This window comes from Austrofundulus limnaeus, unplaced genomic scaffold (assembly GCF_001266775.1).
Source record: "Austrofundulus limnaeus strain Quisiro unplaced genomic scaffold, Austrofundulus_limnaeus-1.0 Scaffold1229, whole genome shotgun sequence".
Classification (NCBI taxonomy): Eukaryota; Metazoa; Chordata; class Actinopteri; order Cyprinodontiformes; family Rivulidae; genus Austrofundulus; species Austrofundulus limnaeus.
The window spans coordinates 1,925-15,256 of record NW_013953631.1 but is presented as its reverse complement, the minus strand read 5'-3'; the positions used below and the strand labels follow the sequence as shown (position 1 = coordinate 15,256).

Here is a 13,332-nt window from a genome sequence, read left to right as displayed (position 1 = left end):
CTGCAGGATTTCTCAAACATGCATGAATGAGTCAGAGCAAGGCTTTGGGCATGTTTTTATGAGAGTATAACATTATAACATGATATAAAACTCAAAAAATTGATTTTACATGATATAGACCCTTTAACTGAAACCTTCATTCTACATTGCACCCCTGATGTTATGTTTGAATGACAATAAAGCGAATCTCTAATCTGTAATTACTAACTTCAGCTCATGTCAGTACAGGACTTGTTGCACTGTGGGTAATGACTCTGACCAGCTTCAGCAGCATCTTTACCGGGTATTTTACTCTTGGTCTGCACTTGATTGACACATTTCACAGCACAACAGGTTTATCTCAGGAACACAGAATCCATCTCCTTCCTGAGCGACATGATGGCACAACTTCCCCGTGGTGTTTTACTTGTGTGAAATTGTTTGAACTAATTAACGTGGGACCTTCAGGCATCTGGAAAATGTACCAAAGGATGAGGCAGAGTTAGGGTGGAGAACTGTTGTCTTCCTGATAACTTGGCTGATTTTTTCTGATTTTCTCATGATGCTCAAAGAAACCGGTTATGTGCCTTAAATAGTGTACAAGCACAGGTCTGCTTCCAGTTTTGTCTGTCAAACAGTGAGAAAAAAGGTTGTTATATATACTGTATGTAACATCTTGGTTCAACTTATAAACATATTACTGGATCTACTGAGACTGCATTCTGAAGTTTTAAAACACAAAAACACCAGCATGCCCACATTAATAGGACATGTGTCCCATTTCTGTTTTTGTTTTTGAGTTTTTGTTATATTTTGTTGTAATCCTGTGTTTCCTTCTGCAGTACAAAGGAGGACCAGTTCAGTGTGTCCATCCAGCCCGCTGTAGGAGAGCTGCTGATGCCCAGTACCATGACAGAACCAGACTTCTGCAAGGAGCAAAGTGAGTTTAGAGCCGTTGAAAGCTTACTGAAACATCAGAACAGCTGTCTCTATAAACATGGCTTGTTGTTTTGTTTTATGTTAATTCTTTTGTTTTTTAGCTAGTCTTTATACACCACAACATATTAGTTAAATGTACTGTCTGTACTGATACAATCTGCTCACACAGTTTGTGGACAGAAATCTTGTTTACAAATCAGAGCTGTTACAAAACCAATGCCAGAATTCAGTGGAGACCGTCAGCTGAAGCATTTTAAAAATAACATTTGCTTTTCCCTAACTTCCACTTTGTAACGGAGTAGAGGAAGATGTTACTTAAAGCTTTTTATCACAAAGCAAATCAAATGTTAAGTTCAGAAGACCTACTGTTTATAATCAGGCTATTAGAGGTCATAAAATCTACCACCAGACAAACAAATTACGCCAACACTCTAAATTATTGATACACACCAAATTTCAAATATTGTACGTAATTGGCGTAATTTGTTTGCTTCTAGAATGAAAAAAGATGGAACTGTACATCTTATCTTATGTTTTTAATTAGCAGAGTGTCTGAAGATATTTTTGGTGCCATTTTAAGAAATACTGACAGAACAGTTGGGGAAAGTGCATGACCAGATTTTCAAAAAAGCTCAAGTTTTGACACTTTTTGGCACTTTTTGTAGATTCCAGTTGTAAATGGCTTTATAAGTTTAATATTAGTTACCTGGGTTTAATTAAGCAATCAGTTTTTAACATTTTGGTACCAAAAAAACAGATCTGAAGCAAAAGATCTGGCAATTATGGTCAGATATTATATAGACATAGTCAAAGCCATGATTTTTAGCATTAATCTTGAATTCTGACTTTGTGTCCGAGAGAAATTTTGTAATAAATGGGTTTTTTATACCTGGAAGGGATGTACTTTAATGGAGTACCAATAAAATTGCTGGTACTTTTATGTAGATAAACATGGTCTATCTCTTGGACTATTTGTTTAATAAGCAGCATGTAAGACAGGCTTTGTTAGATTTATTGCATGAAGAAGATGGTACATTATGATTTGTTTTTTAGTTTTATAGTGAAGCCAGCAGTTGACAGAGCCTGCTTTGTTGAACATGGCCTGCTACATTAGAGTTTCCCCTCTAATAAAGCTGGTTTCGTTTTGTCTCTGAGAGTGAAAAGAAGAAAACAAAACTTGGAATTTGTTTCTTTTTCCTGTTGCACTGAACCGGTATGAAACCATGTTTTAGGTGTGCTGTTATAATCTACAACACAGTCATGTGTTTTAGTAAAACAATAAATTCCTTTTTAAAATCTTAATCTTCTGGTGGGGTGGGGTGTTATTGGGAGCTGGGAGCAAAGACCTGAGCCATGAATGTCATTATAAGGGCCTCTTATTAATTGACATTATTCACTCATTTCTGAGCTGGACTGAATGTTTCTGTTCTCAGGTATTAAAATGGAGCATTTAAAACAGAAGAACCTGTTCTGTGGGACCATTTCCTTTCTAGCAATTATGCTTTTTGCATATACTAGTGCAGTAAAGTCAATCGGTCTTTTTAGCTTATACACTTCTGTTATATTTGATCTTAAGAGCACTTTCATTTCTAACTAAATTGTTAATATTTGTCTCCATTGTGTATTTTTACATTTTTTTCTCAGCAGTAAGTGCAGATGAACTGATCACCCTTTTTACTCTGGGTTCAGATTATTTGCATACTGGAAGGTTTTCAGTGTCCAGGAGTTAACTGTTGAATTATAATCAGGAATGTTGTGAAATAACCAAATCATCCCAGTTAAATCTAGACGATTTTAGTGGAGCAAATTATGCTCTGTTTGTTGCGTGTTATTCAAGACTTTTTTTAAATTAATATTTCCAGAAAAGCTCCAGGGCATGAATGAGACCTCTGCAACCATCATTATGGCAACGGCCAACGCCTCTATCCAAACCATCAGCAAGCAAGTTCTGTCTGTGGCCAATGTGGGAGTGGTTTCATCCAGCAACAACTTTCACAGGTAAAGAGTTTAAAACTTTTTATAATTCAGTTTTTTTACTGGTTGAAAGTTGGACCTATCTGAACTGGCATTTTATCATTAAAGGGTCAATATTATGTGTTTTTCAGGCAAATATTTCAGTTCTATACCCAAATAAAGAAATTATGACACCTTCAGTTGTTATGAAAATGCAGTCAATTTATATAAATTGAATATAATTCTGAGTTCGCAGCACAGCTGTTTCTAAATGCCTTGAAATTGGCCTCAGTCTCTTTAAGAACCTCCTACTGAATCTGTCAGGCCCGTATCAGCACGTCATCACAACAGCTTCATGCCGCTTACAACAGGTCATAGGTGCGCTGTATTTTGTTGGAATAACAATTTTAAAAAGCAGCAACATTATACAATATCAGTTTTGAAAAATGGCAACTCAGGATACAACTGAACCTTACTTGAAAGATCCCATGTCGGACCCGGAAAGTACGTTTTCTAAAAAACCAGAGCAGGTAGAGCGACGACATTTCAGCTTGGTAAGATGCCTCCCAGTCATCCTCACAATCACACAACTAATGATCATAATATTAGTTACAAATGGTAACCGTAGATCAACAAACAAAACAACAAGAGTTGTTTTTCAGTTTTCACACAGCAGGATAATTGTGCTGATTTTTGCTCTTCTGACGATCTTAAGGATGTTCAGGTTATCATAAAAACACTACAGATAATCTGAGCAGATCGTCCTGCCATGTGTGGGGAGTTGAGCGATCTAGTCAGCTTGGAAGGACGTCGGGACCGCTCCGATTTCGGCCTGTTGAATGTGATGTGTAGCCAATCACAAAGTGAGATAACATAAACCTGGAGGGGATTCCAAAATACAGAAGACATGAAACTGTCATGACTCACCAGAAAGTCTGCTGGACATGAAGTCATTTTGAATTGTTTTTCCTCTGATAAAAATAGTCCACAAACTCTCAACAATGTCAATGTCAATTTTATTTATATAGCACATAAAAACAACAAAAGTTAGCTAAAGTGCTTCACAGTTAAGCCAAATGAATAAAACAATTGAGCAACACATAAATGTAGACAATAAAATCAATTTAAAATACAGAAAAACATTAAAAACATTATCATTAAAAGAATGTCAAACTCTACCAGAATGAAAGACCAGGGAGTAAAAGTGAGATTTAAGTAGAGATTTAAAAGTCTCAACAGTCTCAGCAGTCTGTACGCTAAGAGGTAAATCATTCCAGAGTTTTGGTGCGGAGACTGCAAAGACCTGATCACCTCTAAACTTTAGTCTGGATCCAGGACCATCTAAGAGGAACTGGTTGGACTGAAGTGCTCTAACTGAAGTGTGGATGTTAATGAGATCACACAGGTAGGATGGGGCCAGACCTTTTAAAGCTTTAAAAGTAAGAAATACAATCTTAAAATTTATCCAAAAATGAACAGGAAGCCAATGGAGAGAAGCCAGAACCAGGGATATGTGTTCGTATTTTTTAGTTCCTGTTAAAAGACGAGCTGCTGCGTTCTGGACAACTTGTAACTGATGCAGAGAAGATTTATCTAAACCAACATACAAAGAATTACAATAATCCAAACCAGATGTAATGACAGCATGAATCATTTTCTCAAGGTCTTTGTTTGGGAGGTACGGCTTCACCTTAGCAATAAGTCTTAGCTGGAAAAAACTCAATTTAACCACTGAGTTTATGTTTGTCCAATTTGAACACATTATCAAAAATGAAACCCAACTTTCTGACAGCAGAGCAGCTGAATGAAGCCACAGGACCAAGACTGTCAGGAGAAATGTCTTTACCAAAGCTGATGACTTCTGTCTTACTTTACTTTAGATTCGGGAAATTTAATTTCAGCCAGATTTTAATGTCATTCAGACAGCTCAGGAGGGATTTGAATGAATTAATCAAACCTGGCTTGATAGGCAGGTAGACCTGAATGTCAACAGCAAAACAATAGAAAGGAATCTTATATTTATTAAAAATGGACCCCAGAGGCAACATATAATGATTAAAAAGCAGAGGGCCTTGAATAGAGCCTTGTGGGACTCCACAAGTAAGAGGAGCTGTAGAGGAGGAGCTATCTCCTAAATGAACAGAAAAACTCCTGCTTGTTAAGTAGGCTCTAAACCATGATAAAACTGTGCCTTTAATACCAACCAGCTGCTCTAATCGTGACAGTAAGATGTTATGATCAACATTGTTTCTTCCTCGTATTAAATGTTTATTTGCTCTGAACTCGCGTCTCTCTGGAGGTCACCCAAAATTTTTCCTCTGACATCTGAATTCTCACAAGGTTTTAACAAGTCTTGCGTGATTTCACATCTGGCATCTCATATTTCATGAAAGAAATATAATTTCTTGTGTAGTGTGTTGACTGTTGCAGTGTGGCTGTACACCACACACTGTAAGACCAGACCTGATATATCATGATATTTTATCCTCATGTGTAGGCTCTCAGTCTTTGAAAATGGGTTGACTGCTTTAAAATCTTGCAGTGTAACGCAGCCTTAAGCTGGTCAGACAACAACGGTGTTTGTGTCCTTCTGACTGTTGGAATTGCTTTGTCTTTTAGTGATAATCTTATTAGTCCACTGTTAATTTCCCTTTTGTTCAGAAAGCTATCATCCATAAAGTGGCACTATTTTTAATTTATAAATTTGTTTTTTTTTTTGTCGGAGGCTTACTTCCAAAAATTGAAATCCAACCATTTTTTAAGAACTGTGTCATTCATGGGAAGCTTAAAAAGAGGGTAGTCTCCTTTTTATCAGAAAATACATTTCCCTAAAGGCATTTTTTTAATTTGAGAAGGGCTGGACTGAGAAGTATTAGGACAGGGGTGTCCAAACTTTTTTTAGTGAGGGCCAAATACAGAAAAATAAGCAAAGGGCCGGGCCACACACTGCTAGGGCTGGGCGATATGGCCTAAAAAAATATCTCTATTTGTTTTTTCATCCCAAATTCGATTTTCGATTTTAATCGATTTGCATCGTTCCTTTGCTTTCTTAAACACAAATTACAGAAAATATTTTTAAAAATTCTCTTTTAATAATATGCTAGTTTGAAAATTAGTGTAAACAAAATTAACAGTCCTGTTTAAAACATACATTCAAGCAAAGTCAGTAAGTACATTCTTGATGTATCTCTCCCCCCACACACACACACACACACACATTTTTGGCAAGGAAAATAAGCCTGTCTACTGCAGCTTCATGCATGTCCTGTGGCTTAAACAGAAAATACAAATTATAGAAAATAAACTCAAACTTTCTCTGTTTGAATCATCCTTCAGGGAGTTGATCTGAACTCAAAGTCCAACTGTGCAAATGGTCTAATAGTGTTTGTTTAGTACTGAGCATAAGGTCACTGTGGTTAGTCATCGCATGGGTTCTGGGGGCGGGGGGTGGGGGGGGTAAAGTTGTATCGAGGGGGTTTTAAGGTCAAGTGAGGGGTTGGTTAACTACCATTTTGGTATAATGAAAACATAAATGGATCAGTTTTACTGTAATGAGATACATTCATACATCAATAATGTGTGTATTTCAAACTCACCTATGTGAAGAACATTGCACTCAGTGGCAGCAGTGAGCAGTGATGCTGTCCTTTGGATTGAAGGATGGCTGACATGTTAGGAGAAAGTTTAGTGGTTGAGACACGAAGGACTTCACAGAGATGGCTATTAGGAATGCGCGATATCAACGATATACGGTAGAAACGATACAAATTTGTCCTATGATAGAGATTTGTAGTCTACCGGCCAACCGTGCAATTCTTTTTGATGATGTAACCAGCTGGAGTCAAAACAGAGGAAGCAGGAAGCAGCGTGGCTGAGAGCACAAATGAAGAGGGGAAAAAAACTTATCCAGACCAGGTTCAGGTGTGTGAAAATGAACACCGAACTGTTTACATGTTTACGTGACGGCGCGTCCACCGACCACACTGCCTGCATATACTGTATATGACTTAAATTGTCTTGTTGGTTACAATAATACATAAATATTTGGTCTGAATCCTAATTTTTTGTCATTTTAATGAGGAATTTTTGATGTCCTTATAAAGAGGAAACCTCAAATTATATTTCAATAGTGAGATTTACCAGATAAAAAGAAATAAAACTTTGCTAACTCACAGGGAAAATCTTAAAATTTTAAGGCATTTTTCCTCAATCAGTTTTTTTGTTGCTACTGCTCAAAAAGTGCTTCAAACTTTTGTTTTATGATTATATTTCAGACAGTTCATTCAACTGATACATTGATAAGGCTTTTATTCATTATATTTTGACAAAATGCAATTTTGTTAACATTTTAGTCAAAACACTGTATTTGTCTTTTTCTCCTTATACAACTTGATCCTCGTTTCGATGTGTTGGGTCACATATATTTATTCATCCATCCATCCATTTTCTGTACACGCTTCTTCCTTTTCAGGGTTGCGTGGGTCACTGGTGCCCATATCCAGCAGTCACAGTGCGAGGGGCGGGGTACACCCTGGACAGGTCKCMAGTCCATCACAGGRCCACACATAGAGACAAACKAGACAAACAACCATTCACTCTCTCACTCACACCTAGGGACAATTTAGAGTTATCAATTAACCTAACAGTCATGTTTTTGGTCTGAGGGAGGAAGCTGGAGTACCCGGAGAGAACCCACGCATGCACGGAGAGAACATGCAAACTCTACCCAGAAAGGTCCCCGGACCGGGATTTATATATATATATTTATTCAGAAAGTCCTAAATGTTTCCATATTTTATAAATAAATGGAAAAAAATCTTTAACCCACTTCTGTGACTCAAATGATTCAAAGTACATAAAAGTGGTGTTTTGTAAGATTGCGTTTGTGTGTGTCCCTGCCGGCATCACACACCAAACACACACATGCCAGGGGAATGCCCTGAGAAGCCTGGCTGTGTAATTGGTGTACACAGAGTGTGCTAATGAGCTTCCTCTTCTGTCACGCACACCCGAACACCTGATAGATAATTACACCTCCCGCTCTCCCTCTGTTTCCTGCTCGTTCTGTCTTTCAATTCATCTCTGCACCCCCATCTGTCTCACCCTTCGCTCTGTCGCTTCTATCACTTCCTCTTTGTCTTTCACTCCATCCCTCTTCACCATCTCCTCCTCGTCTCTCCGTCCGTCCGTCGGGTTTTTTTTTTCCCGTTACCTGGCCTCTCCCTGTCTCTTTGCCTTTGATCTTGTCCCTGTGATGATTTCTTTATAGATTCAGGCTGGTATGGGAAGAAATGTCTGAGAACCGGGATGAATCAGGGACAGAGAGGAAGTCGGGAGTGAAAAAATAAGAGGGAGACATTTGCACAAGGGCACAAGGAGCAGAAAGAGTGAGTGGAAATCAATGTTCGCCAGTGGGAGAGGCCTGCCTCCAATATGCCCATACTTCATTCAGAATAACCAATACCTCGGCCAACTTCATGCTATCAATCTCTTTTCTGCTTCTGTGACGGCTCGAGACGAAGACATTGTCCCACTGTAATGAAGACACTCCTCCATGCTGTCCTTATGATGACCAGCTTTTCTTTGGAGCCTCATTTATTGGGGATGATGGAGTTTCTCACTGACAGACCCCCCAATGAAGTTAACCACCCAGGTTGACAGGCTTATCTTGGAGAAGTGGATGCAGAGGAAGAGGAGGAGGAGGAAGGGATGTGTTCATGTTTCTTATTTTCAGCCCTGGAGTCTTCCAAAGCTCTCCATCTGCTTTTAATTTCTGTGAGAAAATTTACAGACTCAACATTGGATCCAGTCAAAATCACCGACAGATTTTAGAAGAACCAAATTAATACTGGAGTTTTACAAAGTGTACACTTTGATATTAATATAGGAACAACTATGGTTAATATCAACCTCCATTAAATATTTCAAGTCACAACAGTTTTTAATGAAAACCCTCTTTAAATTTACATCCAGAACTGACTCATGTTTGGAGTGAGCACAATTCAAAACGGTCATCAAAAAATGACTGTATCTCATCAGTTAGCAAACCCTGTCAGCAAAATATTTAATGACTATTTAATGATTGTAATCATTGGGTTAGGGTTATCTGTAGCTGACAGTCAGTCACAGCACATACTAATGCTAATAAATCTTGTGAGATTTAACAATATTTCTTGAGATTAAATACGATTTTTACAGGTTGGAACAAAGATGCAATAACTCTCACAAGACCGTCTTACTTTAAAACTGACATTTATAAATTTCTATATATGCTGGCTTATTGTTTCTTTAAAGTATTTACTAACTGGACAGAAAGTGTTTGGAGAGAGCAGCTAACTGAGATGTTTGATCTGCCACATTCAGATAAAACAGATAAAACAGTTTCTAAAATGATCACAGGTTTGTGTAACATGAGCATACTGGACATCTGCACAGATGGATATCAGTGAATCTGTTGGTCGGGCTCCAAGCTAACGTTTTGCTGTGTTGTCAAATTCATCAATAATGAGAACAATTTATTTGAATGTCTAGAAACCAGAAATCTTTCAGAGACTCACATTGGCATCTCCAATGCGCAGTAGTTTCTTTTTTACATTTCAGGACTGCTTATTTGTACTTTCCCTGTCTCTGAAAAGATAACAACTGTGATTTAAGATTTAACTGAAATCTTTAATTTTCTAACCAATTTCACCAACATTTAAGCTGCTTTCAACTCATACTTCTGCAGGAAATGCACAAAGATTCAAGCTGATCAGGTGAGATCACAGGATTGAGGATCTCTGGGATTGGTTCCACTTCACTGTTTGAACCGATGAGGCCAGATGAGCTCTGTTTTTAACTGCACAAGTACTTTCAGTGCTTTAAGTACAGGTGTACTTAATGTTCAGCATCCTGTTATAACAGTTACATAATGACATATTTCCAGATGCAGACTGGACTATTCCAGCCCTGCAATCCCCTGCTTACTCTTTATTTGTAGATCACAAAGCTTCAGTCACATTTCACATCAGATGGTGACCCTGCAGTCATGATGCTGCTACACTTTTAGCACTAAGCTGATGGATTTTCTGCTCATTTCTGCATCCCAATACTCTCCTGAGCCCTCGCCACCCATGTGTCACACTGTTATGTCTGCCACCACATCCTCACTACACTTTTCTGCAAAACAACGGTAGACCTCCATCCTGTCATGTGCATTGTTTTAATATACAACTGAAGATATCCATAAGGCTCTGCAAAGGTCTTCTGTGCTTCAGCTGATATATTTTATTTAAATTTTTGTTACTTTGTAGCAGATCATCAATTGAGAAAGGAGCTTTAGTATCGCTTAGTCGTGGGCGGGGCTAATCCAAAAATTGGCTCCACAATTTCTAAAGTGTTTATGAAAATATTTAGGTCCACAACTTCRAAAGCACTTATGCCACAGAAAAACTAGTGGAAGCTAATTTTAAAGCACAGTCTCAATTTGACACTTACTAGCTGACAACAATTCATGTACAATATATGCACAACACTGCCAACTAGTGATGTATGAACCCTTTTACAGCTTAATCCTACAACAGCTGATTGCTGGGGATGTGATTTCCTGAAACAGACCTTTAGCTCCTGGTGAAAAAATTAAAAAGTTGTTGAGGATTGCTAGTTCGGCTGCTTCTTTTTCTTTTGTTTGTTGTAGATTTTTCATTAAAGAAGCATCAAAGTAATTTTAAAACTATTTATTGGAAAACTGAAGCGATGCATTCTGGGTACATGACGGATTTGATTTGTGACGGGAAATGAAAGCATGGAGTACAGGAAAGTATCTTCCCTTCAAAATAAGAGCCTGGATTTTAAAGTTTTCCATGTAGTTGCTCTAGTTGACCACTAGATGTCAGTCTTCATCAGCATAACATCTTTGAATCATTTCTGTGTCTCTAACCCCGTTGCTTCGACCAATTACATCAAGTATTGAGCTCCAGTGTTTAAACTTTATTTTTTTAAAAGGAGCTCTGATTGTAAAGTAAAATAAATCAATACATACAAAATTTTAGTATGGATTACAAATGTTTACTGTTTTTACTGGGACAGGAAGTTCTAAACATTGCCTTCCTGCTACGTAAGCAGACACAAAGCATTGTGGGAAATCAGAAGCGTGACCCAAAGCAACAGTCAGCAGGATGTATACCTTCACAATAAGAGTGTTTATCTGGGAGGGGTGCTGTTGGATAGATCACATGTTGTGATTCATTGACAGTCATACCTTCTGCTGTTCAACATAATGATGACTGCTAGATAATTAGTTATTAGTGGTACTGCATTTTAATTTTAGGAAGTGCCAATCTGCTTATGAATTATAAAAATTAGTAAGACTGTTAAAGCACAAACGAAAAATTTAGGTCTGCAGTTAGCGGATTTGCGCTTTAGCGGGCTGGTGCCCACCATTGGTATTGCTGCTATTTGTTTTTATTAACAACACACACACACACACACACACACACAGAGGTTTGTATTTCTATCCTTATTAGGACCGTTCATTGACTTCCATTCATTTCCAGTTATTTCTACAGCCTAACCTTGACCACCAACCCTAAGGCTAACCTCACAGGTACCGGTTAGCCTAACCTGACCCTAAAACTAACCTAAACTCAATTCTCTCCTTGGTCCTATACCTAACCCCCAACCCAAATATGGAGTTCCACCATATTAGGACCGGTCTTTGGTACCCATTAGGACTACTGGTCAGGACAAGGTAGGTGTGTATATCAGAAACAGTCCTAAATGTGTAACAAAAACAAGTATACACACACACACACACACACAGAGTAGATGGATCTATCAGATACCCTCTGAGAGACGGTGTAAAGGTTTTGTGAAAGTCATCCTGCAGGGTGGGGTCGAGGTTAAAGGTGTTCTCCATCAAGGATTCCTTATTTCCACATCTGATCTGTCCAAAGAAAGCCTCCTCTAATCCAGGGAAGATAAGCCCACAGTCTGCTCAAAGAGGATCGACGGCTTGGATTTATAGCTGAAATGTGAGCTTAATATCAAACCTGTAGAAGACACAGTTAAGAACACTTGTGCTTTCATAGTGACCTCAGATACTGAGAGTTATTGATCAGGCTCGACTTTGTCAAACAAAGCGACATGCTGCACTCCCCGTGTTTATCAGCAGGGTGCAGCACTGCTTTTCCCAAACAGGAGGCGAAGTGGGGCGGAGGGGAGGGCTGAGGCTGGAGTGCCACTGAAACACAGAAATTGATTGCTGGAAAAGGGGGATGGCAATAAATCAAGCAGGAAAGCAAATGTAGAAAATGCTGTTCTTGTTTATGTCTAAACAGGCGGAATAGAATAAATGTGCTCTATTTTTCAGTCCGTTTGAAAGCAAATTTGATCGAATTTTGCATGCATTGCCAATCCCTCTGGTTACAGCCTAATTTTCAAAAAAAGGAAAGAAAGAAAACAAAAAAAACAACTGAAGCCTGTGATTTATAAGCTATGCTTCCTTTAAACACTATAATAGAATTTAATTTTGTTTTTCTTCTGCTTTCTGTTTTCAATCTAATTGACTTATTTATAACTTAATTAAAGCAACTGGTTTCTTCTGTATAAATAGTTTTATAAGATATTATGTCTTTAGATAATGTGAAGAGCACCACCTGTGCTACATGTCTCCCTCTTTTTTCTATCTCCTTTATTTTGCTGCTCTTTCCATCCATCCATCCATCCATCCTGTCCTGCTCGTCTCGTTCGTCTGACCCGCTGCCCTTGGAGTGCAGCTCCTCTGTCCTCCCGTATGGCTGAGATCTGGAGATGTGCAGAGGACTCCTGCTTCTAATTGGAGCTAATAGCTTTGGTCGTGTGCCCAGTCTGAGTCCGCTCGCTTGTGTTCGCTTCTGATTTGGCCCAGCTGACCACTCAGTGGTGCTTCTCCACTGGCCAAGAACCAGCAGCTGGAGCCACCAAACAACTGGCTGCAGATTTTTATTTATTTATTTTTATTCTGATGAAAACATCCTTTCATCAGACTCACAGCCATGTTCAGATGTTTAGTGAAGACGTGGATGCTGTAGCCTCACACACACACAGGAATGACATTTTTGTGAACACCTAAAATTTTATTGTTTCAGCCTTGCGTCCACTGAAATGATTTTTAAGAGCCTGAAAACATTTTGCATTTGAAAACAGTCCAGACTGTGTACGGAGGAGCGGCTTCACCTGGGGTTTGCYAGGTAAGAGGCTGAACGCAGGTTCTGGTGGGTTGTCGTACGGCTTGTGACATCATAAAATGTATAAAACTTGTCATTAATATACATTAAAATACATTTACTTACAGTAAATATGCCCTTGGGTGCATTTTTTTGGTCCTAGGACTGTTTTCTTAAGAAGTACACACCCAAAGTTGAGTTAAAAAACTTTTAAAAAGTGAATTTTGCATAATAGGTCTACTTTAAGTCTCTGCATTTAACCTATCACACATGTGAT

The 13,332-nt window shown here is 38.4% G+C and overlaps 1 protein-coding gene across 1 annotated transcript in view; it reads left to right on the top strand.

The window, feature by feature from the left end:
- Positions 1-13,332, top strand: part of LOC106534641 (AP-3 complex subunit beta-1) — a gene marked incomplete at its 5' end in the record, with an annotated part of 66,459 nt that overhangs the window by 51,973 nt on the left and 1,154 nt on the right. Inside the window, 2 exon segments of the mRNA XM_014031341.1 lie at positions 822-919; positions 2,781-2,916. Of these exon segments, the coding sequence (XP_013886795.1) occupies positions 822-919; positions 2,781-2,916 (234 nt within the window).